Here is a 27,586-nt window from a genome sequence, read left to right on the forward strand (position 1 = left end):
CTTTAACACATACTCAGAAAGTAGTCCTGAAGAGCCAGCAGCATGTGCTCTCAGCTCAGAAACCAGTCGTATCCTGGGCTGCATCCCAAGCAGTGGGACAAGCAAGCTGTTGGAGCGAGTCCAGAGGAGGCCACGGATATGACCTAAGGGCTGGAGCACCTCCTGTACGAGGACAGGCTGAGAGAGTTGGGATTGTTCAGCCTGAAGAAGAGAAAGCTGTGGGGACACCTTAGAGCAACCTCCAGTCCTGAAAGCGGCTCCAGGAAAGCTGTGGAGGGGCTCTTGATCAGGGAGGGCAGGGATAGGACGAGGGGGAACAAGCTGGAGGAGGGGAGATTGAGATGAGATCTCAGGGAGAAATGTTATGCTATGAGGGTGGGGAGGCCCTGGCCCAGGCTGCCCAGGTGGCTGCCCCATCCCTGGAGGTGTTCAAGGCCAGGTTGGATGGGGCTTTAATCCCCCTGATCCAGTGGGAGGTGTCCCTGCCCATGGCAGGGGGTAGAACTGGATGGACTTTGAGGTCCCTTCCAACACAAACCATTCTATGATTCTACAAAGTTGTTTGTATTTGGTTAGGTTGGTTAGGCAGAAGACTTACATGGAGGTGTTAAGTTGGAGGAGGACACATAATGTGACAGGTAGATGCTGTAGATGTCTGTGAAAAGCTGGTGTGTTTTCACTTGGGGCAGAAGTTCACACGTGTTGAAATCCTGCTGAGTGTGCAAGTAGTGGAACTTAAACATTCATACTGTAAGTTAGACCCCTTTCCCATGTTAGTGTAACAGAGATGACGTGGTAAAAACAGTCCACAATCACAGCTTTGTGTGTGTGTGCCATAAGGAGGAATCCAGGTCAATTTTGATATGGGCTCTTCGCTCTAAGTAAGCAGCACTGATTTAATGGGTGATGCTGTTCCAATTCAGAGCTATGAGCATCTTCAGTAGAGAGTTACTAACCTGGTTCTCCTTCCAAGTTTAAACAGATCGCTGATTAAAACATTGATTCTGAATCTGTGTTGTAGCTGGATTTTCTCTTTTAAAGTCCGCTGACTTTGAACTGTGTTTCCTTTCCCTCCAGGCCTCCGCCAGGACTGTGCCTCTAGCTCTGCGTCTGTATCGCGTCGCAGTTCCAGTGCCTCCCTTCACTCCCTGCGAAGAGGCACCTACAGCGACCAGGAGTTTGACACGTACAGCCTCGAGGATGAGGATGACTATGACTGTTCCCTGTCATACCGCAGTGCTCACAGATACTCGCCGTCTCCGCTCAGCTCGCCCCGGTGTCAGTCCCCTTCTTCCAGTGCAGATTATGGGAGGTCATCTACTTCCCGCATCCGTCCCCCCAGGAGATCTGTGCCAAGTCCGATGCAAGACCGGCTCAAGTATGCGAACAGCGAAGGTAGGGTGGTTGTGAGCTTCGTTGTGAGTGACAATACTTCTGATGCCTGCATTTCAGTAGTGTTATTTAACGGAAGCTATGGACTTGTCTACTTCTAAGTACTTTTTTTTACAAGAGTCCAAAGCTTTGCACGTGTTTGTTGCCGCTCCTGGCAGCGCACAGATGATCTGCTCTTGCTTTCAGAGGAGATGCGCCACAGCATGCCCAACCTGGCCAGGACGAGCCTTCGAACTCTGGAGTCTGTAAGGAGCAGTCGGAGCTTGGAGTCAGATCTGCAGGTGCCAAGCAGTCGAATTCCAAGAACCCAGCAGCGGTCAGCAGGTCAGTGCAACGGCTTCTATATGCACCGCTGCAGTTGTAGAATCATGGAATAGTTTGGGTTGGAAAGGACCTCAAAGCCGCTCCAACCCCGTGCCATGGGCAGGGACACCTCCCACTGGATCAAGGGGCTCAAAGCCCTATTCAGCCTGGTCTGGAACACCTTTGGGGATGGGGCAAGCACCAGTTCCTTTTGTCCGTTTAACCTGTCTGACTAAACCTGAGGCCCGATATCCTGAAGTGTTCTTAAAATCCTGTTGCCAACTGTGTTTTTCTGTTATTGTTCTGTGTCTAGGTCTGGCTCCCAGTAAGCTCAGGTATTCCTCCAGTGCTGGGCAGTCTCCCTTAACGGTGCGACAGCCGGTGAAAGCGGGGTCGTGCACAAACTCCCTGTTAACAGCCAGGCAGCCTGTAAAAGCCTGCAGTTACACCAGTCCTGTTAGTGGAGTTCGAAAACCGCAGGCATCCTCGCTCAGTACCAGCTCTTCCAGCAGCAGTTGCACTACCAGAAGCAGTAACATGGTCACTGTGGCAAAAACCTCAGCCATTAGAGCACGCGCGTCTGTTGGAGGAACCTCGGTGCCCAAGAGCAAAGCATCACTGCCCTCTAGGAGGTAAGGGCAAGGCTTGGGGCCTCACAGGCTTGAATGTCTGTTTTTATCTTGCCCATTAGAAATGCTTTTTTATCAAGTGAATTTAATCTTCTCATCTTCTGTTTAAAAGCTTGCCGCGGGGATTGAGGTGGGGCAGAGCTGCTGATTAACTTCAGTTGTGGTAGGGAGCCCTGAGAAGAGGGCAGTGCTTTGCCGTAAGATCCATGGATATTAAGTACTTTGCCCCCAGTTAAGGAGCAAAAGGTCGCAGTTCCTCTAAATACCACAGCAGTTTGGTTCTGTGAGTACGTGTACGAACTGACAGGCTAGGACTCAGCAGCTCTGGGTGAGGAAACCTCTTGAGAGCTCCGTTCTGCTGTGCCCGGGGTGTGCCGCTGCACGGTGTGATGCAGCCGGCACTGAGGTGGCAGATGTGGATGTTATCAAAACCATAAACTGAAACTCAGCTGCCCGTCAGGCGTCTCTCGGTGGATCACTGGGGACTTGGCTGCATGTAACTCTTGGTTACCTTTTTTTCTCTCTCGAACCAGGTTTCTTCACTCAGCACAGACCCCTCAGGCCACCGAGGATGATTCCTGGAAGGAGGGGTGTTACTGAGGCCCCAAAGCGCAGATGCACTCCCGATGCCTCTGCGAAGCAGACCCCCAGCTGGCTGGGCACGAGAACCTTACTTGAAAACGAAGACCCATCACCCTGCGGACTATGTACATAGTTCCTCTCCCATGAAGGCCAGCTATCCTCAGCCTCTGCTCTTCTGCCAAGAGCCAGACCTCTCAGGGGCGGCAGAGATGACCTCTTCACTGCCTTTCCATGGTTCAACACCTTATTGGAATACAGGTCTTCACACGAAGACTGGAAATAGCCTTATTCCATACAAACCTCCGCGTGCAGCCCTTGGGATGGTTTGTCACAGAGAACTTTGTATGTGACCGGCTCCTGAGGATGCTCGCTGGGCGTCTTGTTGGCGCCAGAAAGCAGCTTTGAGCTGTTGATACAGAGTTTGCATAGCAGTGGCTCGGGGAGACTAGGAATAGCTCTATAGGTAGAAGTAAGACTTTTTACTGTTGTATTCGACTGTTTGTCTGGAACTCAGCTGTTTGGGTTTGGTTGTTTTTTTTACTTTGTATAGAATGTATTTCTGCTACTTTTTATTGTTTGTTCGAGGAGTTGGAGCCGGTTTTTATAACTGTAGAACACTTTGAGGTGTTGTATTCAAGCGTGTGCGTCACAGTTCACAAGTGAAGGAGCAGCACACAATATTTGTGTGGGTGTGTGAGCAGGGACAGAGGTGCTGTTCAAAACCTGCTGTTTGTCAGCATCCTCACATCTCGGATGAGGAAGTTTACAAACAGCCGTTAACTGTTATCTTTTTAACAACCCCCCAATGGATATGACTTGAAGTGTTTCCCTTCGAGCTCTTTCAGCGAGTCCCTCAGTGCCCCCATTTTTGTAGAAGTTTTGTACTGTCTCTTTGGCTCTGAAGGATTCCGTTCCAGTGTCCTTTTCCTCAGCCAGTGCTGGATGCTCTGAAGAAAGTCTTAGTCCAGGAAATATGCACTGATAGCAATGTTCTCCCTGCCATCAATGTGATTTTGATAGTGTAGTTTAATAAAACGTTATGGTGCTGAAATAGATCTGCTTTATTCAAACACTGACCCTGACTTCCGAGTGGTTTTTGTGCTGGGAATGAGGCTTTTCATGACAGGTTGAGCCACACCAACGCCTGCTTCTGCTCTTAAAGCGCTTCACAGGGAAACAGGGCTTCAGAGGGAGTCTCTTATGATGCAAGGATTGCTATTTACCTTTAATCTCCTGGATCTCATAAAAATGAGGTGGCTGTTAGGAAAAGAAAACTTGATTCACAGTTCCTGTCTTTTCTAGGAGAACATGCACAATTGGCCTCAGCAGAAGGAAATCTGGGAAACCAGGTTTGCCACTCACAGCGCTGCAGAATTCTGCCCAGCAGGGATCGCCGTTTCCATCAGGTTTGCTTTAGAAAAGAAAACGAGGAGGAGACAGTCTGGTATCGCATTGCTGGGAGACCGGGGCTGGGTTCGGCGCCTGGCACAGCCGTAAGCTGGTGACTGGGAGCAAGGGTTTCATCCTTGCATGTTGTTTGCTCATTCGAATGAGTACCCGTGTTTTTCTGCAAACTCCACCTGTCTCTGTATGCTGTTATTTTCCTGAAGCTGAAAGGACCCTCATGTACTTCAGAGCAGCTTTGTACACCATGTTGAAAGGGCAAAGAGGAAGGGACTTGTTCTGAGCACCCAGACGAGACTGAATTGGAGCCATTCTATTCTCTGAATAGAAACCCCTTCCTCCCACAGGTGAAAATGCCAGGGACAACTGGTTTTACACAACTAGGCTTCTGCCTCCCCCCAGTCGTGCTTTCCATGTTTATGGCCTTGCTTTTCCTTTACAGAGGTGGTTCTTTCCTAATGCTTCTGTGAGGTGGAAAAGTTGGCACCTGCTCACACTGAGCTTGTTTTATCTTCCCAGTGTACAGAAAGAGAAAAGAGTAGCAATGCTTGGGTTTGGTTTCTTCATTGTTTGTGTGCTTTGGTCTTCACTGGGGCCTACAGGCCAAGGTTGGAGTTGTGTTTTCCAGGAAAGGCATTTCTCTGCAGCCTCCTCAGCTGAGGCAGTGGATGCTGCTTGGGGGGGAGTTAACTGAGGTTTTTTTCTTTACCTGGCATTAAACATTTCTGGAGAAGATCACATCATTTGCAGTTACATTGCAGTTAAGGCAGGTGATGTTTGGGTTGTTCAGTCTGGAGAAGAGGAGGCTGCAGGGAGACCTTAGAGCAGCAGTTCTGGAGTCCTCAGCACAGGAAGGACATGGAGCTGTTGGAGTGAGCCCACAGGAGGCCATGGAGATGATCCGAGGGCTGGAGCACCTCCTGTATGAGGACAGGCTGAGAGGGTTGGAGTTGTTCAGCCTGGAGAAGAGAAGGCTGCAGGGAGACCTTAGAGCAGCTGATGAAAGGTGCTCCAGGAAAGCTGGAGAGGGGCTCTTGATCAGGGAGTGCAGGGAGAATAGGAGGAGGGATGGTTTTGAGCTGCAAGAGGGGAGATTAAGATGAGATCTTAGGGAGAAATGTTTTGCTGTGAGGCGGCGGGAGGCCCTGGCCCAGGTTGCCCAGAGCAGTGGTGGCTGCCCCATCCCTGGAGGGGTTCAAGGCCAGGTTGGATGGGGCTTTGATCCACCTGATCCAGTGGGAGATGTCCCTGCCCATGGCAGGGGTGGAACTGGAGACGCTTTGAGGTCCCTTCCAGCACAAACCATTCTCTGATTTCTCCAAACAGCCTTGTGGTGGGCAGACACCACCCCTGGAGCTGCAGAGTGACCCCAAGAGGAGCTCTGACCCACAGTTCCCAGCCAGCGCCAGCCCCACATTTCACAAAACAAAGGAAACCCACTTTCTGTACAGGAATTTATTTGAATCACGTTAACTGATTTTACGCTAATGCCTCAGTGCATCCTGTAAAAGGGAAGAAAGGATTTTCTTTAAAAAGTATTTGTACATAAGACAAGAAATCATAGAAATGCACACGGTAACATCAACGATCCCTACACATGCACAGGCATACGCTGAGCTGGGGTGGCTGCACAAGGAGGAGGGGAGAGGAAAGAAATCTCTCTTTAAGCTTTACATTCGATTAACACAAGTAGAAAGAGATGTTGGTGGGCACGGCCCTGCCCTGAGCCACCACCACTGTCTGGCTCTCGTGGGCTGATGACCCTTAGTTCTGTTTCAGCCTTGTAGAAGACAAATCTGAAGAAGCAGACAAGGTCAGAGCAGAACCTGCAGGCTGCTCCAAGGGCACGGTAACATAACCCACGAACACAGGGATGGAGCGCAGTTCCCCGTGGTGCAGGGAACCCCTGGCACCATCCTTGTGCTCCAGTTCAGCCAAATGAACCCTCCCCACACCTCGACAGCTTCCACCCATCAGAGCCACCTCCCTGGGTCAAAAAGGTGCATCTTCCTCTGCAGAGCAGCTGAAACCGCGTGAGGTGGCTGTTGTTTCTCTCTTTTCTCTGGGCAGTGAGCCTGCAGGACGCAAGGCCGAGGCCCTACAGCATCACCCCAGGCAACAGCGGCTTTGGCTCTGGTTGGCCAGGTCAGGCCTGAGGAGTCCGATGTCTGGCTGGGGCAGAACAGCAGCGTTGCCTGCGTGCAGCGGCAGGGAGAGCAGGCCCTGTGCTCTGGCACCTGCTCCTACATTTGGTCAGCAGCCTTGGGCTTGGCTTTGGTTTTCTATTTTCCACTTCCAAAGGAGCACAGGTTCCTGCATCCTCTGCAAATGCCTTTCTGCTTCCACCCCCTCCAGCCTTCTGCCCCTTCTCTCCTCAGCCTTCCAAGTAGGAGCCCAAGCAGCAGCCCCTGCCCCCTTATCACGCCCGATCAAAGCACTGCCCCCCTATTTCACCTCTGCGAGTGATAATGTTAGGATTGATTTGAGTCCACCCTCAAAAGAGCAGGAAAAAGAATGTGTGAGAAAGCAGATACAGGACTGCAACCTGAACTCTATGCAACCATCTCCTTTATGGATTGAGTCAGCCACACAGCAATGGGGGAGATGAGGAAGAAGCGAGGATGAAGAGGCAGCAGTGTCAAAATGCTGAGGTGACCCAACACCTGCAGAACAGCCACCAGGAAGAGGGAGCTTCCGTACAGGAGCAGCACCTCCAGCTGTCAGCGCCCAGAGCCCAGCCCAAAAGCTGTTTTCTTTTACGCCTACTAATATTACAATTGCAATCTCTCTGGGTTGAAACGCTACGGAACCACATGAGGCCAGATGTGCAGGGAGAAGCACCTGGAGCTCCAGGGCTTGTAGGAATGCACCCCCTCTGCCTTGTCTGTTCCCACACGCTCAGCTCAGCCCCCCCCAACCTCCCGTCCGCACCCGCTTGTGTAGGACACTTGCTCCACCGTTCTCCATGTGTACATTCATAGGGGAGTGCAAAGCCACACGGGCGAGCACGCCCAGAGCCCTGCGGTGCGGGGCGCGCCCCCCACCCGGCTGAGGAGGTCAGAGCTGGGACAAGAAAAGAAACAAATAAATCCCTTCAAGTAATTGAAACCAGCCCATTCTTGAGGTCACAGCTGCATGGAAGCAGCGACCAGCTGGGCCCGTTTGGGTGCTAAGGCAAAGAAGTCTGACATCCTGGAGGGATGGAAGGATGAGAAAGTGTCAGTAGTGAAAGGTTAAGAGTTATTCCATAGGTTGCTTCTTCACACTCCTGTGATTCTCATCTCCAAGTGACTAGCACCAGCTGCCTCCCGTTACTTCTGCACACAGCTTGGCCAGGCCAGCCCACCACAGGTGACCGATACAATGATGTAGAGGACAACCTGGAGAAAGAGAACAGCCTGTTCAGTGGAGAGCAGTATCTCCGCTCCTAAGCCAGCTGCTGGCTTGGCCTGGCAATCAAACAAGCTTGGAAACCCCAGGTTATCAAAACCCTAAATAACTCCTAAACTTAGTGCCAGTGCCTCCACATCCGCACAGCAACGTGGGGATGAGAACTGTTCTCCAGCAAAACAGTAACGAGAGTTCAATGCTGACAAAAGACTTTATGCACCTCACCTGCAATTACACTTCAGCATCCTCATGTTAGCGCTGTGCGTGTTTATTATGGGCTGGAGTTTGGCCTCACATTGAAAACAGCCACTTTGTCATTCACCAACAAGATATGAGCAGGACTAAGGCCCAGAAAACCATAAACTAAGCACCATGGCAAGGCAGCCATGTAGGACAGGCACTTGTCTGGAAAGGTTTTCCTCTTGTCTTGACAAGGAAAGCTGCCTGGCACGATGCTCCTCTCTCCTCACCTCGCACACACCCATCAGAAACCCATGTTTACAGCTACAGCCCCTCCGGGCTCAGAGCCAGGTATGCACGGGTCTAAAGACAGAAAGAGGCTGAAGGTCACTGTGCTCTGTACTCACAATTGATGCGATGATGATGACAATGGTAAGCTTGAGGTTCTTCATACACATGGCTCTAGCAAGGTTCCTGCTGGTGGTTTTGAAAGTGACTGACTACGAGAGAACGTGAAACAAAGCATTAGGTCCTGACACTGCTGCAGAGGCGGCTGCACCCCAAGATGCCAAATGAAGAGGCTTCTCCCAGCTCCTACCTCCCTCAAACTCAAACCACTGTAGTTACAACCTCCAGAACCATTTAATCCCTTCTGTTACACACACAAGGCATCAGGAGAAACCTCTTCCACACCACTTCAGGGCAAGAAAGAGCATTAGAGCAAGTCCAGAAGAGCGTGGGGCTGTGCCTTCCCACGCTTGGCTTGGGAGGACCAAACACAGAAGGCCACGAGGGCTGCAGGCTGCCCACAAGGAGCAATTTACCTCAGAGCACTTCTGGCTGGGTTCTCATGCAGCTTCCAACCTTTTGGGAACTGAAGCACTCCTATTTATGGAACTACTGCTCTAATCACACCGTGTCACACACAACTCTGTAACTGTGAATATGCCTGCCAGAATGAGACAGCCCGTGCTGCTCCTGCCAGCAGCTCTGCTGGAGAGAGGCAGGTCATGGAATCACTGAGGTTGGGAAAGACCCCTAAGCTCACCCAGTCCAACTGTCAGTGCACCCCGACCGTGCCTGCTAAACCATGTGCCCAGGTGCCACAGCCACATGGTTTCTGAACCCCTCCAGGCATGGAGACTCCACCACTGTCCTGGGCAGCCTTTGCCAGGGCTTTACCACTCTGTCAGGAGATAAATTGTTCCCAATATCCAATCTAACCCTGCTCTGGCACAACTTGAGGCCATTTCCTCTCATCCTACCCCTTGTCACTTGGGAGAAGAGACCAGCACCCACATCACCACAACCTCCTTTCCGGGAGCTGCAGAGAACGATGAGGTCTCCCCTCAGCCTTCTCTTCTCTGAGCCCCTTAATGCCAGAATTTTCCTTCAATATCTGGCTTTGCTGCATTTTATGGAAAGCCTGTGGCTGCCCTGTCCCCAGTCTCCTCTCTGCATCTTGTAATTCCACCCATTCAGTCCAGGTTTTGGTGACTGAATGCCTCCAGGCACCTACCTGGCTGCATCAGCACAGCCATTTCCACACGGTTTGTGCAAGGCTCTGCCTGCCTGGAGAAAGCCTGGGCACCCACGGCGAGCCGACTCCGCAGCACGCTCTGCTGGTTATCTTCAGCTTTTCCACACGAGCCACCTCCCAACTTTTAGGGATAAGGCTACATACCAGGCAGAACTGCATCCCTACACACTGTGATTCTGACTCAAAGCCAATTCCCATGCTTTGCTGCCAGGTGAACTTTGGGAGCACTCCTCTTGCTCAGCTGTGCAGTTTCTTCAATAGAAGCAGCCTCCCACCACACATCACCTCAGCCCAGCCGAGTTCTCCAGAGGACACGTCCACTCTGACCACCAAGATCTCCCTTCCAAAAGCGAGCCCTTGGTGCTGTTGCTGGGAGGGTTCCGGCATCTTTGGTTTCTGTACCGTATTCTGGTGGTCAAGACTCGTAACAGGAGTGATGAAACACAGCCCATTACTCTCAAGTCTCACAACTTCAGCCCTGGCTCTCCTAGGACACTGACCATGGGGCTGGAAGACATTCACACTAGAGGCACATCCCGCTGATGGTTCTTAAGCAGGAGGGCACAGCAGGCAGTTGGTCCTGGGAGCAGTGGGGCCACAATGCAGCCACCCACAGATCCCACCAGGATACAGAACAGAGGCACGTGGGATACCTTCACTCTCTTTGCAGGAGCTGCAAGGCTGGGATGCAGCTTCTGGAACAGCTATAAGGAGGGGGATAATGACAGAATGTCCTGAATTGGAAGGGGCCCACAAGGACCATCGAGTCAACTCCTATCCCTGCACAGGACAACCCCAACATTCACACCGTGGGGCTGAGGGCCTTGGCCAAACACTTCTGGAATATTGTCAGGCTTGACCCTGTGACTGCTTTCCTGGGGAGGTGTTCTGGTGCTCCACCACCCTCTGCATGAAGAACCTTGTCCTCATGTCCAACCTAACCCTTCCCTGGCACATCTTCCTGCCAGTCCCTCAAGTCCAGAGAGAAAAGCTCAGTGCCTACTCCTCCTCCTTGCCCTGGGAATAAGACAGGACTTGTATCCAACACAGGGAAGGACCTCCTGTAGATCAGGATGCGTTACTGTCTGTTTAGGAGCAGCTTTAGGTGCTTGTCTCTGCCTCTCTTGCTCTCTGATAAGTACAATCGAACCAGTGACCATATTTCTAACTCCTCCCTCAGACTTACCGAATCCACAAGGTTCTCTGTTTTATCGATCAGCAGCTCCAGCTTCTCTCCTCTTTGTGCCACAAGGTCTGGAGAAAGAGACAAAAATCCAACCTGTAGGCAGAACTGCAGTGCAAAAAGCTGTTTCCAATACCCAAGCCAGCAAGTCAGCCATTCAGAGACGGCCAGGCAACAGTAGGAACAGTCTCGTATCCTACAGGTTACATTTTGGGACTGACCTGACTCTGTTGCGGTCAATTCTAAACCCAGCCCTCTATTTTAAGTGCTCAGACTTGTCAAAACCCCAACCAGAGGATGACACACAAAAGAAAAGTGAGCTCCCGAGGAGTGTTCCCCCCTACCCCAGCAGCTGCAGGAGAGCCCCGGTGCCCAGCAGAGCGAATCTGGAGCATGTGGCACCCTGTGAGGAGCTGTGCCGGTTCATTCCAAACAGTGCTGCTCAACCCCTGTGCCACCCTCCACCCAGCTCAACCAATCCTGCAAACTCGGAGCTCTTCCAGCCCCTTCTTCATCCGGAGAGACCATCGCCCATGTCTCTGCTCTCGGTACTTCTCCCTGAAGGGCTGCCAGCCCAAAGAACTCCACGTTCGGGGCATGAAGAGAAGGCAGGTACCTATGTTTCGAACCATGATTCCTTTAAGTTCATCAATTTGAGCTTGCGTCTCTGCCACCTGGTCAGTGCCCTTGCTCTCCGAGTGGTATTTCTGTAACAAAGGAACAGGCAGTGAAAGCAGGGACCCTCAGCTCCTCGAGGCAAAAAAAGTAAACTCCTGGTCATGAGAGACCAGCACAGACATAAAGGTGAGTTTTCAAGGTACCAGTGACTTTTACAAGTGGGTAGCAGACCCAAACCCGACTTTCTCAGCTGCTTACAGATGACACCATGCCCATCAGCTCCTGCCAGGTTCCTGCACCCTCCAGAGAGCCTGGAAAAAAAAGAGCCTCTTTGGAAAATCCAGGGAACTGGCAGTAAGAAAGGAAAGTTAAGACCAGAATCTGTGAGATATGGTTCACTGAATGCCTTGGCTATTGTCAGTGGTTCCACCTCCCTCACCACAACTTATGAAGGCAACGAGCATTCAATACCTCTTCTCCATCTCTAGAACTTGTCAAGAGAGCCCTGCAATTTCACAAGCATGCAGGCATCTCCACAGGGATGCAGAGGGAATTCCACAGATGAGGAAGGCCTGTGAACTGGAAACACCACACCAGGAGATGTCAAAGACGGACAGCTGGAGTTGCCCAACTGCTCCTCCCATGGAGAGGACACGAGCAGCCAGAAGCCACTCTGCTGTGCACTAGGCCCACCATGGAAGATTTTCCGTGCCACCTCGCAGCTATAGTTCAGCATTCGCCAACACCAAATCCCTCTGTTGCGTTGCAGTGAGTGGAAAAAGTGTGCGCTAGAGCCCCAGGGGCGCGCCCTATGTCCACGCAGAGGGAGCTCACCTGCTGGCTTCTCAGATACTTAAGGAAGCACACTCCATTCTCTGGCCACACAGAAAAAAGCTGAAAAACATGAGACAGTGCAAACCTGTGCACCATTCCTGTCATCCCTTCCCCATGATTCCCTTCAGGAGTGACGGGGTATTCATTTAAAGACTGTTCTTCCCCATTTTGGGATCACAAGTGAATCTTTGGTGACTGCATGAGTCAGGCTGGCAGGAGAGAAGCGTGAGCCAGCATCCCCAGGGTAAAAGGAGTCTCACAGCATCTGCAGAATCCATGGAGGGAAACTCAGGAGACATCAGCATTGGATAACAAAGTTCTGCTGTTCCTGGGTTGATTTTAAGTCACTGCTGTCATCACAGGTCCCGTGCAGTCAAGCATCGCTGCCCACAGCTCCCATTAAAGCACTCCCTTTAAGTCTCCTTCACAGAATCACAAAGTGGTTTGGCTTAGAAGGGAACTCAAAGTCCATCCAGTTCCACCCCCTGCCATGGGCAGGGACACCTCCCACAGGATCAGGGGGATCAAAGCCCCATCCAACCTGGCCTTGAACACCTCCAGGGATGGGGCAGCCACCACTGCTCTGGGAAACCTGGGACAGGGCCTCCCCACCCTCACAGCAAAACATTTCTCCCCAAGATCTCATCTCAATCTCCCCTCTGTCAGCTCAAAACTGTTCCCCCCTCGTCCTGTCCCTGTACTCCCTAATCCAGAGCCCCTCCCCAGCTTTCCTGGAGCCCCTTTCAGCACTGGAAGCTGCTCTCTGGTCTCCCCACAGCCTTCTCTTCTCCAGGCTGAACAACCCAAACTCTCTCAGCCTGTCTTCATACAGGAGGTGCTCCAGCCCTCACATTGTCTCCGTGGCATCCTCTGGACTCGCTCCAACAGCTCCATGCCCTTCCTGTGCTGAGGAGTCCAGAACTGGACACAGGGCTCCAGGTGGGGTCACATAGAGCTGAGCAGATGGGCAGAATCCTTTCTCTCCCTGCTGGTCCCACTGCTCTGGATGCAGCCCAGGACACAGTTGGTTTCCAGGCTGTAAGCACACATTGCCTAGTCATGTTGAACTGCTCATCCACAGCACCCCAAGTCCTTTTCTTCAGGGCTGCTCCCAATCCATTCTCTGCTCAGCCTGGATTTGTGCTTGGGATTGCCTTGACCCAGGTGCAGAACAATGTGCACTTGGCTGTGTTAAACTTCCCCCAGGGAAACTGGTCTCTCACAAGTCTCAGACAAACCGCTGTTTTCCTCTAAGCTCACAGCCACAGCACTCGTGTCTGAAGGCCTTTGCGAAGCTTCTGTGCTTGAAACACAAGATGTCCGAGGAGATAGACAGCAGAGGTCAGGACAAGATTATGGCTGCTCCTCTTCACGACTACCCACCCCAATTTTCTGCTCAGTGTTCTATTTCCATCCATTTCTGATGGCATGGGGCGCAAAAAACTCCATCACCACCAGGATCCATGTACTCTGGTCAGAATTAATGGTTATAGCATCGAACGCAACAGCTTCTCAGAACCTTCTCTGCGGAGGGTGATTTTTTTACGAGAAGGTGCAGAACTGGCACGCAATTAGAGCTGGTCACTGGTTTTACTGGAAGCACAGCCTCATTTACAGCATTATCATACGCTACACCAGAGCCGAGCGTGGTCTCCAAGCTGCCACACCATCTCCTCTTCCACCCTCAGCCTCACACCAGTTGAGCTCCTTAAGCCACAGGAATCGCTTGGATACCAGCCCTGCTCTTGCACCACACGCAAAGTTTGATCAGTGGGGCTCTCATCTCGGCAACTTTTAGAGCTGTTGGAGGGAAGAGCTTTTGGACTTCTGTCAGCTGATGCCTGGGTCTCTAGCTCTGTGCAGAAGCTGAGGTAGGCAGCTACTCTTGTGCTTTAGGGAGATGGAAAGCTGGGATTTTTTTAGAAGACCATGAACACGGTGGCTTTGTGGACTCCCTGGCTCCTCCGATAAGGAATTCATTAAGCTTATTCCAGCCATGAACAGCCGACAGCTCAATGAGTCATCACTTAATGCAGCTTCAGTCTCCACATATCAGAGCCTGGGGCGGAAGTACTGTCCTGTCACACACAGGAAGTCAATCTAATTTATGACACACAATGCACAAAGCCCTTCAGAAGCCACACGGGCATTAGTATTCATTGCTTTCTATCCTCTGAATGAGAAAGAACAGTTTCTGCAATGAAATACAACTCTACATGCTGCAAATCCCCTCTGCCAGTCACCGAGGGCACCGACACAACCGGCTGCGTTCACAAACTCCAGACAGCAGCAGTGCACGTGCAAATCTTTGCTCCACACTCACCCCCCTCAGCCCTAGCTGAGGCGCGTGCCTGTGATTACTTCAGGCTGCTATAAAGCCTACCCAGTTTCTGCACTTCCAGGCACGGGCTGTGCCCATGGCAAAGGACCCTCCTCCACCAGCACCTCTAACATAACCAAACCCTGCACTTCCAGTAGGAAAAACGCTGAGTCCTTCATGGAGAACAGTGGCAGCGCTGGCATGCTCACCGATCAGAGCAAGCAGAGCCTCCTACTGCGCTCGCACAGCCCCAGCTGTAGCTGCCCCAGGCACAGATTGTGCCCAAGCTCTGAAAGCTGATGTTCTGAAGAGATCTTTAATGCAAGGGAGGTCTTGAAAAAACAACAAACCCAAATCAACACTGCTCAGGTTAGGAAATTCTAGAATGGATTGGGTCGGAAGGGATCTAAATGCCTTCAAGGGACCTTCCAACCTCCTGCCATGGGCAGGGACATCTCCCACTGCATCAGGGGACTCAAAGCCCCATCCAACCTGGCCTGGAACCCCTCCAGGGATGGGGCAGCCACCACTGCTCTGGGAAACCTGGGCCAGGGCCTCCCCACTCTCACAGGAAATCATTTCTTCCTAGGATCTCACCTCAATCTCCCCTCTTTCAGCTTAAAACCATTCCCCTCATCCTGCCCTCCCTCACCAAGAGCCCCTCCAGCTTTCCTGGAGCCCTGTCATGTGTAGTCAATTAAGGACTCCAAGGAGTTTTCAAGGGAATATTCAAAACACTTTCCTTGTAGTACACACAGCCTGAGGTCTTGTGTACTCATAAGGCTATCGATCACTTGAGTCACAGGGCAGTAAATTATTCCTTCTCTCTTTTACACCTTTTCACTCCAATAATTTAATCTGACATTACACTCAGCAACAGGCCTGGCCCTGGAGGTGTTCAAGTCCAGGTTGGATGAGGCTGTGATCACCCTAATCCAGTAGAAAGTGTCCCTGCCCATGGCAGGGGGTGGAACTGAATGGGCTTTGAGGTCCCTTCCAACTCAAACCATTCCATGATTCCACGAACTGTGAGCTGCAATGTTAACAGCTACATTAACAGCTCAGATTTTAAGAGCAGCCCAATCCCACACCGAGGGCAACTCTTTTTCTCCTCCTCCCTGCTAAACCCCCATCTTGGAGCAGGCCAGGGTGGTGTTTGCAGACCTAGGCTGCAAATCAAGTCAACACTGCATTAAGAAGTGCTCTGTGAAATGCAGGCCATTCCGCAGGGAGCTGAACAGAAATGCAAACACTCTGCTGTGCACTGAACGCTTCATGAGCCGTACCTATCCACTGCTGGGAATGAAAAAGAGCAATACAACTATTTCCAACCCCTGCTACCTGGCAGCTGGGAGCCTTGCCATACCTCAAATACAGCACACAGCAAAGCGCTTCTGTGAAACTGGGATAGCAGCAGCTGTATCAGCTTCCTGCGGGAGGCACAACAGGCACAGAACTCTGCACTTCCAGAAGGAATCTAAGAATCATTATGTTGGAAAAGACCTTTGAGATCATCAATTCCAGCTGTACCTGTCCACCACTAAATCATGTCCCTAAGCACTACCTGACCTGCCTTTTAAACACCTCCAGCGACAGGGACTCAATCGCCTCCCTGGGCAGCTGTTCCAGTGCCTGAGCACCCTTTCCGTGAAGAATATATTCCTAACATCCAATCTAAACTTCCCCTGACACAGCTTAAGGCCATTCCCTCTTGTCCTAAGTAGATTCCAGTCCAGCCTTTCCCTTCAGGAGTGCAGGAACAGACCCAGAGCAGCCAGAATAGAGTCTTCTGAAACCTGGTAATTCCTTAAGGAGGAGGCTCACAGCGTTCCGTGTGTGCCCTAATGACAACATTCACAATACTGCTTTAGCTTAGCTGTCATCAGGGCCAATGAAATCAGACAGCACATGCTGAAACACACCAGTGTCGTCCCATTCCAGCAGCTGAAAGCACCATACTACGCTGCCAGCAGAAAAGCAGGGAGAGCCTGCTCCCTTCCCAGCCCACAGGTGAGGGGCCACCACAATCCTGCCAAGGGCCCAGGCTGCACCAGGACAAGGAAACCACCAGAGCAGTGGGCCTGCACTGCAGGCAGCTCTATGCCAGACCAAGGCTCTGCCCCCCACGTGCTCTTGTTCCGTGCCTGCATGCACCCCACTGCCATGGGGTCACCTTCCTTCTAGACTGGATACATCTCCTCTTGCAGAGACTACTGTGCCTACAGTGCTGAGACTTGGAAATCAGCATCACCCTTGCCACCACTGCATCTGCAGCTGGAAAATGCAAGGTGAGGGTGGGAGTGGTATTCCCCTCACTTCCGTAATGCCGTCCTGCTTTTAAGTTTTGGAGTTTGAAGGGTCCAAGGAAATCTCAGCTCAGAGAATGCGGGAAATTTATTGTATATCCTGCTCTTTAACTTCCTGCCCATCTTGGGAATGGAAATTGTTGGTGCCTCTGTGAGAGCCAGCCGGCGAGTTTGCTGGGGTTCTGTACGCTGCATCTGACTGCAATCCAAGCCCTGTTCTCCCTCCTCCTGGAAAGGAGGCAGTACCACAAGGAAACACCCTTTCACCAGCCGAGCACCGCTGGAACTACCACGCAGTGAAGAGGAGAGAAGTGAGTGGTGGTGAAGGATACCAGATACTCAAGTTCTGAAGTTGAGTTTAACAGAAACAAAGTAACATGCCTTTGTCTTGCTTTTAGTGAGATGTTAGCTTGCGCAGGATGCTCAACAGGAGCTAGGTTTGGTAATTCAAACGTCACCATTAAGATCAGTACAGCAACCCAGTACAAACCGTTAACACATTGCTATTAATCCCCCCAACTCATTTTTATCTCAGAAGTAGTGAAGAGACTCAGAGTGAGTGTGGGGAGAACAGCAGCTTCGCTGGCTTTACACCCAGACTCAGTATGGTGCTGTAGTCCCAAGGGAGGGGGTGCGGGCAGAATTTCTGGGAAGAAGCTTGGCTTGTCAGGAAAATCTTGTTAAGCAACAGATCTCACCAGCTGTGCGGCTAAAACACTGGAGAACTCGCTGTTCATTGCATAGGGAAGGGCTGTCTGTGCTCTTGAGCCATACGTAGTCTGGAACCTCTTCTTGATTTCATTCAGGAAGGTGAAGGCTCTGGATCGTTCAAAGTCCTGGAAGGAAGAGAGCAGAACACATCAGAGCTGTCAGGTCAGGACAGAGAGGTGCACAGGGCACATAGGCAGCTGTAGAGAAACCATAATTATCAGCTCTTAACAGGCACACTGCAATTAGCGTTACATGGGATTTGACGGGTTACCTTGGGGTTTGAATGGCAGCTGGATTTCAGTCTCTGCTTCCTGGATATGGGTTGGCAGCAGCCTTTACTGGGGTACTCTCAGCTCTGATGCTGCGCCTGGTACCTTTTTCTAGTGAGGGAGCAGCTTTGGCTTCAGCACTTCCAGAACTGAGGAGTATTTGTGTATAATTCACTGGCAATGAAAGGCCTCTGCATCTGGATTGTGCTGCCCAGGGGCTGCTAAGAACAGAACTAGGCAAAACCAAGAACGAACTAACTATGCACAGGCATTTGAGTTCCAGGCTTTGAGTTCAGAGCTGGAACTGATGTGAATGGGAATACGAGCAGTAGCTCCAACAGGAAAAGGCAGCACCTTGGATTAGCACCCAGGATTGATTTTCTTTGACATATGGACAGAGAAAAAGCCCCAAACTGAAAGAAGCCTGGCTGTGCAGTAGCTATAACCACAGTACTTACGTCATCTGTAATGCAGAGGTATATAATCCGGTCTTGGCAGATGTAATGGAACAGATAACTGCCGAGAAGAGAAAGGAAAAAAACCAGGTCATTTGGAGCTGCTACAGGACTCGTCCTCCAGAAGTCACTGCTGCCTGCGGGGCTGGCAAGGGTGGGAAAATAGAGGAGCAAATTGCAGTCACTCTACAGGAAATCACAGACACCAGTGTATCCCTGCTGTCTCTGTTCAGGTGTTTCCATTCCCAGAAGCTATACCCAATGAGAGATCACCACATGTTAAAGAATCACTGGCCTCGCTTATGACACAGCACCCAGCAAGACCTTTTGAGGGATATTCAGTTGCCAAACAACTTCAGTCCCATGTCCTTCCAGCTGCTTCCCTGTAAAATCAAACCCTTAACAGGGTACCAAGGGGTAAGATTCAGCCTTGCTCAAGGTACATCCGACCATCCACGCACCAGTTCACACGTGACAAGGACAGCAGTTAACCGGAGTGACCACAGAGAGAATCCTGCAGTGATACTCGCTGGTGCCGCGATGGGTTCTTCAGCTGTGTTCGTGCGACCACAGCGTTGTGGTGCCCTTGGTTTCCATCGCAAAGGCCAACAGACAAAAGCAACCCCAGCAGCAAATGAATTAGAGAGAAAAATAATCAGGCTCAAATCACACAGCTGGGTTAACTGTTCACGTAAAGAGGCCTTTGGTGGCACTGAGCAAACACGGATGTTAGTCAAATGCAACACTCAGAGTCCTGAGCAACAGTGCAAACCAGTTCAAAGCAATAGTTTCCTATCAAAATTAAACAATGCTGTCAGTTTAGGCCCAGCAGAAAAAAAAAAACCCAGACACCTAGTGTGTAGTTTGTACACACCTAAATCCAAACTAGGACTGATCAGAGCCAGCAGTCCAACTCCCTGGCTTTAGCTGGCGCTTTGGACTGTGTTGCCCCCTCCCCACCACCTAATGCTCCAGTAGGGGACACATTCTGAGGAGCATAACAGGAAAAAATGGGAACAGAGTTGCAAAAAGGCCACAGGAATTATATAGGGTTTTTTTCCTAATTAAAAACTCTACTTATCCTTTCACTGTGACACCTGCGTACTTCCCAAAGTTTCCCCAGAAAGCACGTGGGCCCTTGTACAACCTCCAGAGGAGAAGCCTGTTAGTGCTGACATATCCCTCCCCTTGAAGCTGCTGAAGAGGGCTGCTGCTTTGCCGAGTCTGGGGGTGGTGGGGATAGAGATGGAAGTCTGGTGACCACTCCACATCAGTGGCCGAATCCAAGCCCGCATGTGCAGCAAGGATGAGTGGGGGAAAATGAGTTAGCCATTACATCTCTGCCACTTGTTATCCCATCAGGATGACCAAACTGGGCTCTGGTCACCCCTCCTGCATATCAGCACAGGTATGCAGAATTACACCACAGCCACAGAACAAAGAATCAGAGAGGATCCTGAAAACAGAAATATTAATAGGATTTATGAATAGAAACCAATATATGTTGTACTTGGATGACTTATGGACGTGGAAATCATGAGTTTTGTGTGTTGGAAATGGCTTGATGTATGAGCCTGGAGTTTTCCAGATCCCTACACGTCGGTGGAGGCTGCACCAGCAGGGGGGAAAGCAACCCACCGTGTCCCTTACTGGTGCCACTGACCACAGTTAAGAAGATAAGGAGCTAGGCTGACTGATACCCCAGAAGTTCTCACTCCAGAAGGGACTATAAGAGAATGAGGGGAACAGGTCGTAATCAGAGTGCTCTCTCAGCTGGTCTGAGACCCCCATTGACATCAACATAACATCATGGATCCAATCCCTCCAAGCACCGGAGCGTCTGCAAAAATTTCACCTGTAACAACCTCATGGAAACATCTAAAAAGACTTTATCACTGAACTCCATCACTGAACTCCAGACAGGTCATAGAGTCCCTCACAAACCCTTTTAGAATGCTAATATGGATCTAGACTTAAGCTTATATGCTTGACTTGGGATTGTAACATTACAGGTAATGAACTAAATGTTTAAGTGCAGTTCTAGGTCCTACTCTCCCTCAGGGTGTGACAAATGTGCGTGCTGCACAGCTGTCCCCCCGTGCAGCTCTAAGGGCGCCGCTCAGTGGCTTTCAAATGCAGGGTTTATATTATACAAATAAGACAACAGTGACATCAGCCTTGGGGGAGCTGGAAGTGCAGTTACTGCCCTGCAGGTCAGTTCTCATGAAAAAAAAAAAAAAAAAAAAAGCATCCCTGCATATCTGCAACTATTGCCCCTCCTTCCCAGAAGGAGAGAGGCAAAGCTTGTCTGGGACTGCCTTGTGGGCTCCCCAGTGACTTCAAGAAGGATCAAGAGCAAATAGGAGCAATGCCAAGAACTCTGGCTGCCAGAGGGCTGGTTTTCCTTGGAGATTATAAAAAAAGACACAGAATTTTTTAAAAACAAGAATCACAGAATGGTTTGAGTTGGAAGGGACCTTGAAGATCATCTAATTCCAAGCCCCTGCATTGGGCAAGGATATCTCCCACTGGATCATGGTGATCCAAGCCCCATCCAATCTGGCCTTCAATCCTTCTTCCAGGGATGGGGCAGCCACAGCTTCCCTGGGCAACCTGGGCTGTGGCCTCCACACTGTCATTGTGAAGAATTCCCTCCTTATGTCTAGCCTAATCTTCCCCTCTACAATTTAAAGCCATTCCCCCTCATCCTATCACTCCATGGCTTTGTAAAAAGTCCCTCTCCACCTTTCTTGTGGCCCCCTTCAGGTACTAGAAGGTTGCTACTAAGGACTTGGAGACTTGTCTTCTCCAGGCTGCACAAGCCCAACTCTCTCAGTACCGTCCTTGTATGGGAGATGCTCCAACCCTTGGATCATCTTTGTAGCCTCCTCTAGACCTGTTCCAACAGCTCCATATCCTTATGCTGAGGATTCCAGAAGTGGACACAATACTCATTAAATGAGTTTAAGAAGTTTGAACCAAGTTAAAAGAAACTCAAGGGTTTTCTTTTCTCAGAAGAGGAGAAATGATTCTGGACAGATGGGTTTTCTAGCACATAGGCTGAGACCCTGGCAAGGCAGAAGGATCCCTGAAATCCTACAAACAGGAAGAACCACAACTCCTCGTGCCCACTTGGCTTCACAGCTTTCATGTTCTGTCCAACTACCGTGACCAAGAAGTTGTTCTGCATCTCTACAAACCAACCCCCTCGCTTCTGACAGCAGAAGTTGCCAGCTTCAAGTACGTGTGTGTGAAAATAGTCAATTCCCACAAAAGGATAGCTAGGAACTCTTCCTTCTCCTCGCCTAGAGGGAAGGCAGGGTGGCAGATCCTGACCGAAGGAGTAGTCGTCCAAATCACAGGAAAGAAGCCAATGTAAGACTGGGCAGGGGAGACCCTCCAATGCCAAGCTTGGTGCCCAGAGCTGCAGAGCAGCACCTGCAGGTTTTCAAAGCACAAGGTAAAGCTGAGGAACCACAAACCACACTGATCTGCCCCATTTGTTAAATCCTCATTAAGGAAATGGTCAGTAATGAGCAAAAGCTTGCACACTTTGCAGCATGCTTTGCATTAGTTGTCAACCTCTCGATGCTCCCCAGCAAAGAACAAACCAATCTCTACCACAAGTCAAGTTCCCATATCTAAAAAACACACTGTGGTGCTGCCAGTTCCAAAGACAGACCTGAACCAGGGCCTGACGCCCCTCAATGCGCTTTCTTCACCATTCTTCAGTTTGCACACCAGCACATTGGCTCCTTGACTTCACATGAGCAGAAAATCAACGGTCATAGATGCTGTAACATCAAATCTCTCTGCTCTACCACCATCAGCCAAGGGCTGCTCAGACCTCTGTACAAACTGGGAAAAAGTCCTTCTGTTTCCAGACTGGGTTTGTGGCAGTTCAGGATGACTCTAGGCCTGCCAGCATGCCTTAAAGCAACCAGGATCACTCACAAGACAGCTGAAAAGGGTGACGTTTTTACTTCAAGCTCTGTTCAAGGCTCAGAAAAGCCAGCAAAAAGCTCCACAAGCGGAATACCAAAGCCTCCAACAGGTTGGTATCCACAGCTGAGCCCCCTCTCCAGCTCACTTTGGAGCTGTATAAAAATAGAACACTTGATTTCATATGAACTGCTTTGGTCCTTCTTGCTCCAGCTAAATTCAAATCCTGGTTATGCTGCAAAATTCTCGGGGGGGAAAAGAGGGTATAGAGCTAAGCGCACATCAAAATAGGAACTTGGCCACACCCTGTTTATCCCAATCCTTGTGCACTTTTACTGGCCCCTCCTTCCACACCAGGACAGGACATTACTCACTTTCCATGAGAATAGGTCAGTTTGTTGTTTTCAGATGGTATTTTTGCCAGGATCTGTTCTGTCACCTCCAGGAAGTTTCCTCCACACCAGGCATGTTTGGCAAGAATGGTGGTGCCCCTTGCCACAACAGCAAACAGGATGGCCATGACTGCGCACCACCTGGAAATGAAAACACGTTAGAAGTTAGACTGGCATTCTTGACCAGATGAAGCATCTTGATCTTAACGGCATTCTCTCAGCCCTCAACATAACTGAAGGAGGCTAAAGAGCGAGCCCAGAGGTGGCCATGGAGATAATCCGAGGGCTGAAGCACCTTCTGTACAATGACCGGCTAAGAGAGTTGGGATTGTTCAGCCTGGAGAAGAGAAGGCTGTGGGAAGACCTTAGAGCAGCTTTCCCAGGGGCTCTGGGAAAGCTGGGGAGGGGCTCTTGATCAGGGAGTGTAGGGACAGGATGAGGGGAATGGTTTTCAGCTGAAAGAGGGGAGACTGAGATGAGAGGGAGAAACATTTTGCTGTGAGAGTGGGGAGGCCCTGGCCCAGGTTGCCCAGAGCAGTGGTGGCTGCCCCATCCCTGGAGGTGTTCAAGGCCAGGCTGGATGCGGCTTTTGAGCTCCCTGATCCAGTGGGAGGCGTCCCTGCCCATGGCAGGGATGGGACTGCATGGGCTTAGAGGTCCCTTCCAGCCCAAACCATTCTATAATCCTACGAGCAGATATCATTATCAGAAAGCCGCTCTCATTTCCCCTTTTAGGTTCTGTTCTGAATTATACCAACACCGCAATAGCCTCTAGGAGGAAGCTTTTCTTACTCCAGTTGCACAGTGTCCTACAGTCAACAACCTCACAATGAATTGTGCCAACCTTGTTTCCACCTAGCTTTCTAGCTGTCAGTACATTTTTTTTCACTTCAATGGACCCTGAAGGATTTTCTTGCTTGTTTGAAACCCCTGCTTGTGGCCAGCAGGCTCCAGCTCAGAAAGTAACTGCCTTTCTTGCAACTTCGTTAACAGCAGCTCATTACACACATCGAACCTATGAGGCCTTCACTGCTGTGAAGTTGTTAGTCAGAAAAGCATGCCTGCTCTCACCGGGACTTAATCAGCTCAAGCATCATCCCATTAATCTACTGACAGCACCAAGCTTTAACATGTGAAACTCCATGTCAGACCCTAGCTGTGACAGCTCATCCGCTCCATCCATAAGCCTCTTTTCTGCTTAGGAACGTTTGGGAAGACTTTTGACGCTGCAAGCCCCCCAATCTTATTTTTCACTTCACACTTGACTGCCCTCATATTGTTTTCTGTCTAGAATTGTCTATATTCTGTCTGGAAAGACCATGCAACCGTGTAGCTTGGAGATCTTTCTAGATCCAACAGCAGAGATGCAGGGGTTGGGCTTCAGGATCTGAAGAGCCCAGACAGAAGCATTAAACACAGGCTGTGCCCAAGCAGATTTTCCAGCTGCCTGGCACCAACGGAAGAAGCCACACCTTGAATCCTGGGTTCAGTTTTGGGCCCCTCAGTACAGGAAAGACATTGAGGGGGTGTAGCGTGTCCAGAGAAAGGAACAGAGCTGGGGAAGGGGCTGGAGAGCAGAGGTTGTGGGAGTGGCTGATGGACTTGGGGCTGTTTAGCCGGGAGGAGGCTGAGGGGAGACCTCATCGCTCCCTGCAGCTCCTGGAAAGGAGGCTGGAGTGAGGTGGGTGTTGGTCTCTTCTCTCAACAAGCGATAGGATGAGAGGAAATGGCCTCAAGTTGTGCCAAGGGAGGTTTAGATTGGATATTCGAAAACATTTCTTCACTGAAACAGTTGTAAAGCCCTGACAGAGGCTGCCCAGGGCAGTGGTGGAGTCTCGACCCCTGGTAGTTAAAAGAACTGTGCAGCTGTGGCACTTGGCCACATGTTTTAGCAGGCATGGTGGGACTGGGCTGATGGTTCGACTGAAAGAGCCAAGAGGTCTTTTCCAGCCTTAATGATTCTGTGATTCCATGACCTATTGATCTCCTCCGTACCAGCGCTGTGCAGACGGATCTGCTCTGATCAGCTTATGCTTTCATTTGAACTGATGCACAGACAATCACAGCTACAGCGGAAGAGAGGCCACGGAGGAACACAGAGCTGTTAACCAGACTGTGAAGTCAAGACGCAGCCACCATCCCACTGCATCAGAGCTCACTTTGTCAGCCTGAGCTTGCCCAGCAACAGGCAGGTAATCTCCTAGATGTTCCACAGGCTTAAGAGCTCAACTTGGAGGGAAAAAAGAATAAATACATGGAGTTATTCAGAGCATACTCTCCATGGCTAAGCCACAACCACCTGGGAGCACTGAGGTATTCAGCGCCAGCCCTGCTGAAGGGCAAAGGATGACGCTGGAGAAGGGGACACCGCAAGCAAAGTGGGAAGAAGAGCAGTAAGAGGTCTCAAAGGACACTCCTTCAGAGTGGAGCACTCAGCCAACTGCGCTCTAGAGGACTGAAAAGAGTTGACAGTGCCTGTAAAGGGGAATGGAGAACACACCAGACAGCCTCACACTGTGTATACATGAGCTCCCAGAGAAGCTTCTCTCCTTCACTCTTTCTGACCAGTAATGCAACAGAGGCACCAATAAAGAAAGCAGAGAGGAGGCACCCAAACATTCTGCAGCAGCTCCCCCAAACCGATTTGCCACTTTCACTTCCTCCTGGCCTAAAGCCCATACTCCTGCAACCCACAGGTGTGTCCCCTCCATTCAATCGAGGGCCTGGAGGAAGCTCTGTGTACTGCTTTGCATGGCTTGCTTCTCGCTTACCCCATCTCAGAGAAAGGCCCGAGGCCAGAACAAAGGCAGCTGCGTACCCCTGCTGCTCTTTTTGATACAACAGCTGCCCTTCTCCTCACTTACTGTATCCACTTCTCTCACACAGGTGCCAACCTAATCTGAACACAATTCAGGGATTTAAACCCCAGGATTTACAGCCAGCTGACACGCCTGCATGGAGCCTGCTAGAAAGGAAGGGAGCGAAGAGTGCCCAGACCAGCAGAGCACCCTTCCCTACTGGTGAAGGCATAGGGGTTTGTAAACAGCTCTTCTGTCCTGTCCCAATCCCCTCCTGCCTGGAGCAAGCTCCAGCTCATGTAAAACTGTTGGTACAAAGAGGTAACAATGAGCTGGGTTGGTTTTGTTTCCTCCCACAGCCACAGGCTCACCATCAACCCTGTCCACGTTAGAGAAAAAGCCCCAACTCTTGTATGAATCTTCCAACCTCCAGAGCAACTGTGGTCCATTAAGCAATGTCCATGGACACCTGAAGATGACCATGGAAGGTACAGAACATGGAAAAGCAAGGGTGACAGCTTTTCCCCTTCCACTCTTTCTCAGGAAACTCCTCAGTGCAAAGATAGCCAAGAAGAAAGAAGGAAGAGCAGAAAGGCTGGATGCCTCACCAGCTGCAGAACAAGAACAAAACCAAGGTCAGGCTCCGGCAGCAGGAAGTAGTTCTTCACACCATGCATCCTTGATAATTGACTGAGGAGGGCACAGAAAAGCCTGTGGCTTCTTAAAGCATGTGACATGGGTTCAGCCCTCATCGTGGCATTTAAAACTCCTAGAAGGACGATTTACCATTTTCAAGCAAGACACAAACTAGCTTATTTGTTGCTCTGACTTCACTGATGTGGAATAAGCCACGGGATGGCTGCTACACCAGCTGGGGCAAGAAGCAAACCCAGATGACCACGTTCATGCTCACCAGCTGAGGGTCACTTGTCAACCTGTCCTCAGGACCAGCAGATTCTTCGCCTCAGCACCAGTGAGCGATGGTGCTGATGTCCCCAGAAATCCTCTTTGCAGAAAGCAAGGGTGTCACACTACCACTGGCGTTAACAATGAAACCAGTGTAGATTTTGCAACTCTGCAAGTTGCAAACTGCCTGACTGCAATAAGAAGATCTTTTAAGTATGTCCTGGACTTCCCTTTAACCCTTCCTTGGCACCTATGAGTTACTATTTCTTCAAAGGACATCTCAACATTAAGTCCTGGTGTTTATTTGTTCATTTTAAGCCTGAGAAGCAGGACATTCGTGTACCAACTTAACAGAAGCTCAGCTTCCTCTCTGTCTCTGCTTACTGCAGGCACCTCCGCTTCATCACTATGGAAATAAATTGTCAGGGAGGATTAATCCAGCTTCTCTTCCAGGCCCATTGCCTTTCCTAGCAGTCAGTGACACTGTTTAAAAGAGGTGAACAACCTAAACACGACAAATACAGAGTATGCAGCTCTCCAGAGAGGTAATATGTCCTCCAGAGCTTCCTCCCACCACATCAGCTGAAATCTCCGCTGGGATCACAGAATGACAGAACGGTTTGGGCTGGAAGGTGCCTCAAAGCCCATCCAGTTCCCACCCCTGCCATGGGCAGGGACACCTCCCACTGGATCAAAGCCTCATCCAACCTGGCCTTGAACCCCTCCAGGGATGGGGCAGCCACCACTGCTCTGGGAAACCTGGGACAGGGCCTCCCCACCCTCATAACAAAACATTTCTTCCTAAGATCTCATCTCAGTCTCCCCTCTTGCAGCTGAAAAACCGTTCCCCTCGTCCTGCCCTCCCTGATCCAGAGCCCCTCCCCAGCTTCCCTGGAGTCCCTTTCCATAATGGAAGCTGCTCTGAGGTCTCCCCACAGCCTTCTCTTCTCCAGGCTGAACAACCCCAACTCTCTGAGTCTGTCCTTGTACGGCAGGTGCTCCAGCGCTCGCATCATCTCCATGGCCTCCTCTGAGCTCGCTCCAACACTTCCAAGTCCTTCCCTCACGCACCGAGTCAACCCCGCGGCCGCCGCCCCCCCCCCCCCGCGATGGCCCCGACCCTGCAGGCCCGGCCCCGGCCTGCTCCCCCCAGTGGACGGGACACCCTGCCGCCCATCGGCCCCCGAGGGCCCCTCCCTCGCTCACCGCCCGCCGCGGCAGCACCAACCGGTCGCAGGGCCACCCCGGCCCGGGACGCCGTGATGCGCTTCCGGCGAGATCCTGTGGGGCATACCGGGAGTTGTAGTCTCTGCCGCCAGAGACGCCGGAAGCTGTAACTCTCTCCGCCGGAAGTCGTGACCCTTACCGCGAGGTCTGCCGGGAGTTGTAGTCCTCCTTCCGCTGAACGCCGGAAGATGGCGTTCTCTTCGCG

The 27,586-nt window shown here is 50.9% G+C and overlaps 2 protein-coding genes across 4 annotated transcripts in view; one reads left to right on the top strand and one right to left on the bottom strand.

Annotated features, from left to right (window-relative positions):
• Positions 1–4,000, top strand: part of LOC104060487 (SLAIN motif-containing protein-like) — a 28,438-nt gene extending 24,438 nt beyond the window's left edge. For both annotated transcript variants that reach the window (XM_054075905.1, XM_054075906.1), the window contains 4 exons: positions 1,078–1,395; positions 1,579–1,716; positions 2,009–2,327; positions 2,858–4,000. In XM_054075905.1, coding sequence (XP_053931880.1) covers positions 1,078–1,395; positions 1,579–1,716; positions 2,009–2,327; positions 2,858–2,924 — 842 coding nt within the window. In that variant the 3' untranslated portion in view covers positions 2,925–4,000. The remainder of the gene's footprint in view (positions 1–1,077; positions 1,396–1,578; positions 1,717–2,008; positions 2,328–2,857) is intronic.
• Positions 4,001–5,757: 1,757 nt separating this feature from the next.
• On the bottom strand, positions 5,758–27,504 carry VAMP7 (vesicle associated membrane protein 7). 2 transcript variants are annotated; one of them, XM_009562285.2, is made up of 8 exons: positions 27,383–27,504; positions 22,433–22,591; positions 18,120–18,177; positions 17,380–17,517; positions 11,220–11,310; positions 10,607–10,674; positions 8,288–8,380; positions 5,758–7,690 (listed from the first exon to the last, which is right to left on the bottom strand). In XM_009562285.2, the coding sequence occupies exons 2-8, from the start codon at positions 22,576–22,578 to the stop codon at positions 7,622–7,624; spliced, it is 663 nt and encodes a 220-aa protein (XP_009560580.1). In that variant the 5' UTR covers positions 22,579–22,591; positions 27,383–27,504; the 3' UTR covers positions 5,758–7,621. The 2 variants fall into 2 exon arrangements, with proteins under 2 accessions (XP_009560580.1, XP_053931240.1); XM_054075265.1 differs by having other exon boundaries at positions 27,361–27,486.
• Between the last annotated feature and the right edge of the window lie 82 nt (positions 27,505–27,586).

The sequence above is a fragment of the Cuculus canorus genome, chromosome 10 (genome assembly GCF_017976375.1).
Source record: "Cuculus canorus isolate bCucCan1 chromosome 10, bCucCan1.pri, whole genome shotgun sequence".
Lineage (NCBI taxonomy): Eukaryota > Metazoa > Chordata > Aves > Cuculiformes > Cuculidae > Cuculus > Cuculus canorus.

What these genes read in the sequence shown, in the direction of transcription:
- VAMP7 (XM_054075265.1), bottom strand. Translation starts at nt 27,446, where the DNA reads ATGCCCCACAGGATCTCGCCGGAAGCGCATCACGGCGTCCCGGGCCGG. An exon ending in CTGACCTATTCTCATGGAAA is followed by an intron (nt 18,178 to 22,432) that starts GTGAGTAATGTC and finishes TCTTCTCGGCAG; the next exon opens with TTATCTGTTCCATTACATCT. An exon ending in ACCTCTGCATTACAGATGAC is followed by an intron (nt 17,518 to 18,119) that starts GTAAGTACTGTG and finishes TCTTCCTTCCAG; the next exon opens with GACTTTGAACGATCCAGAGC.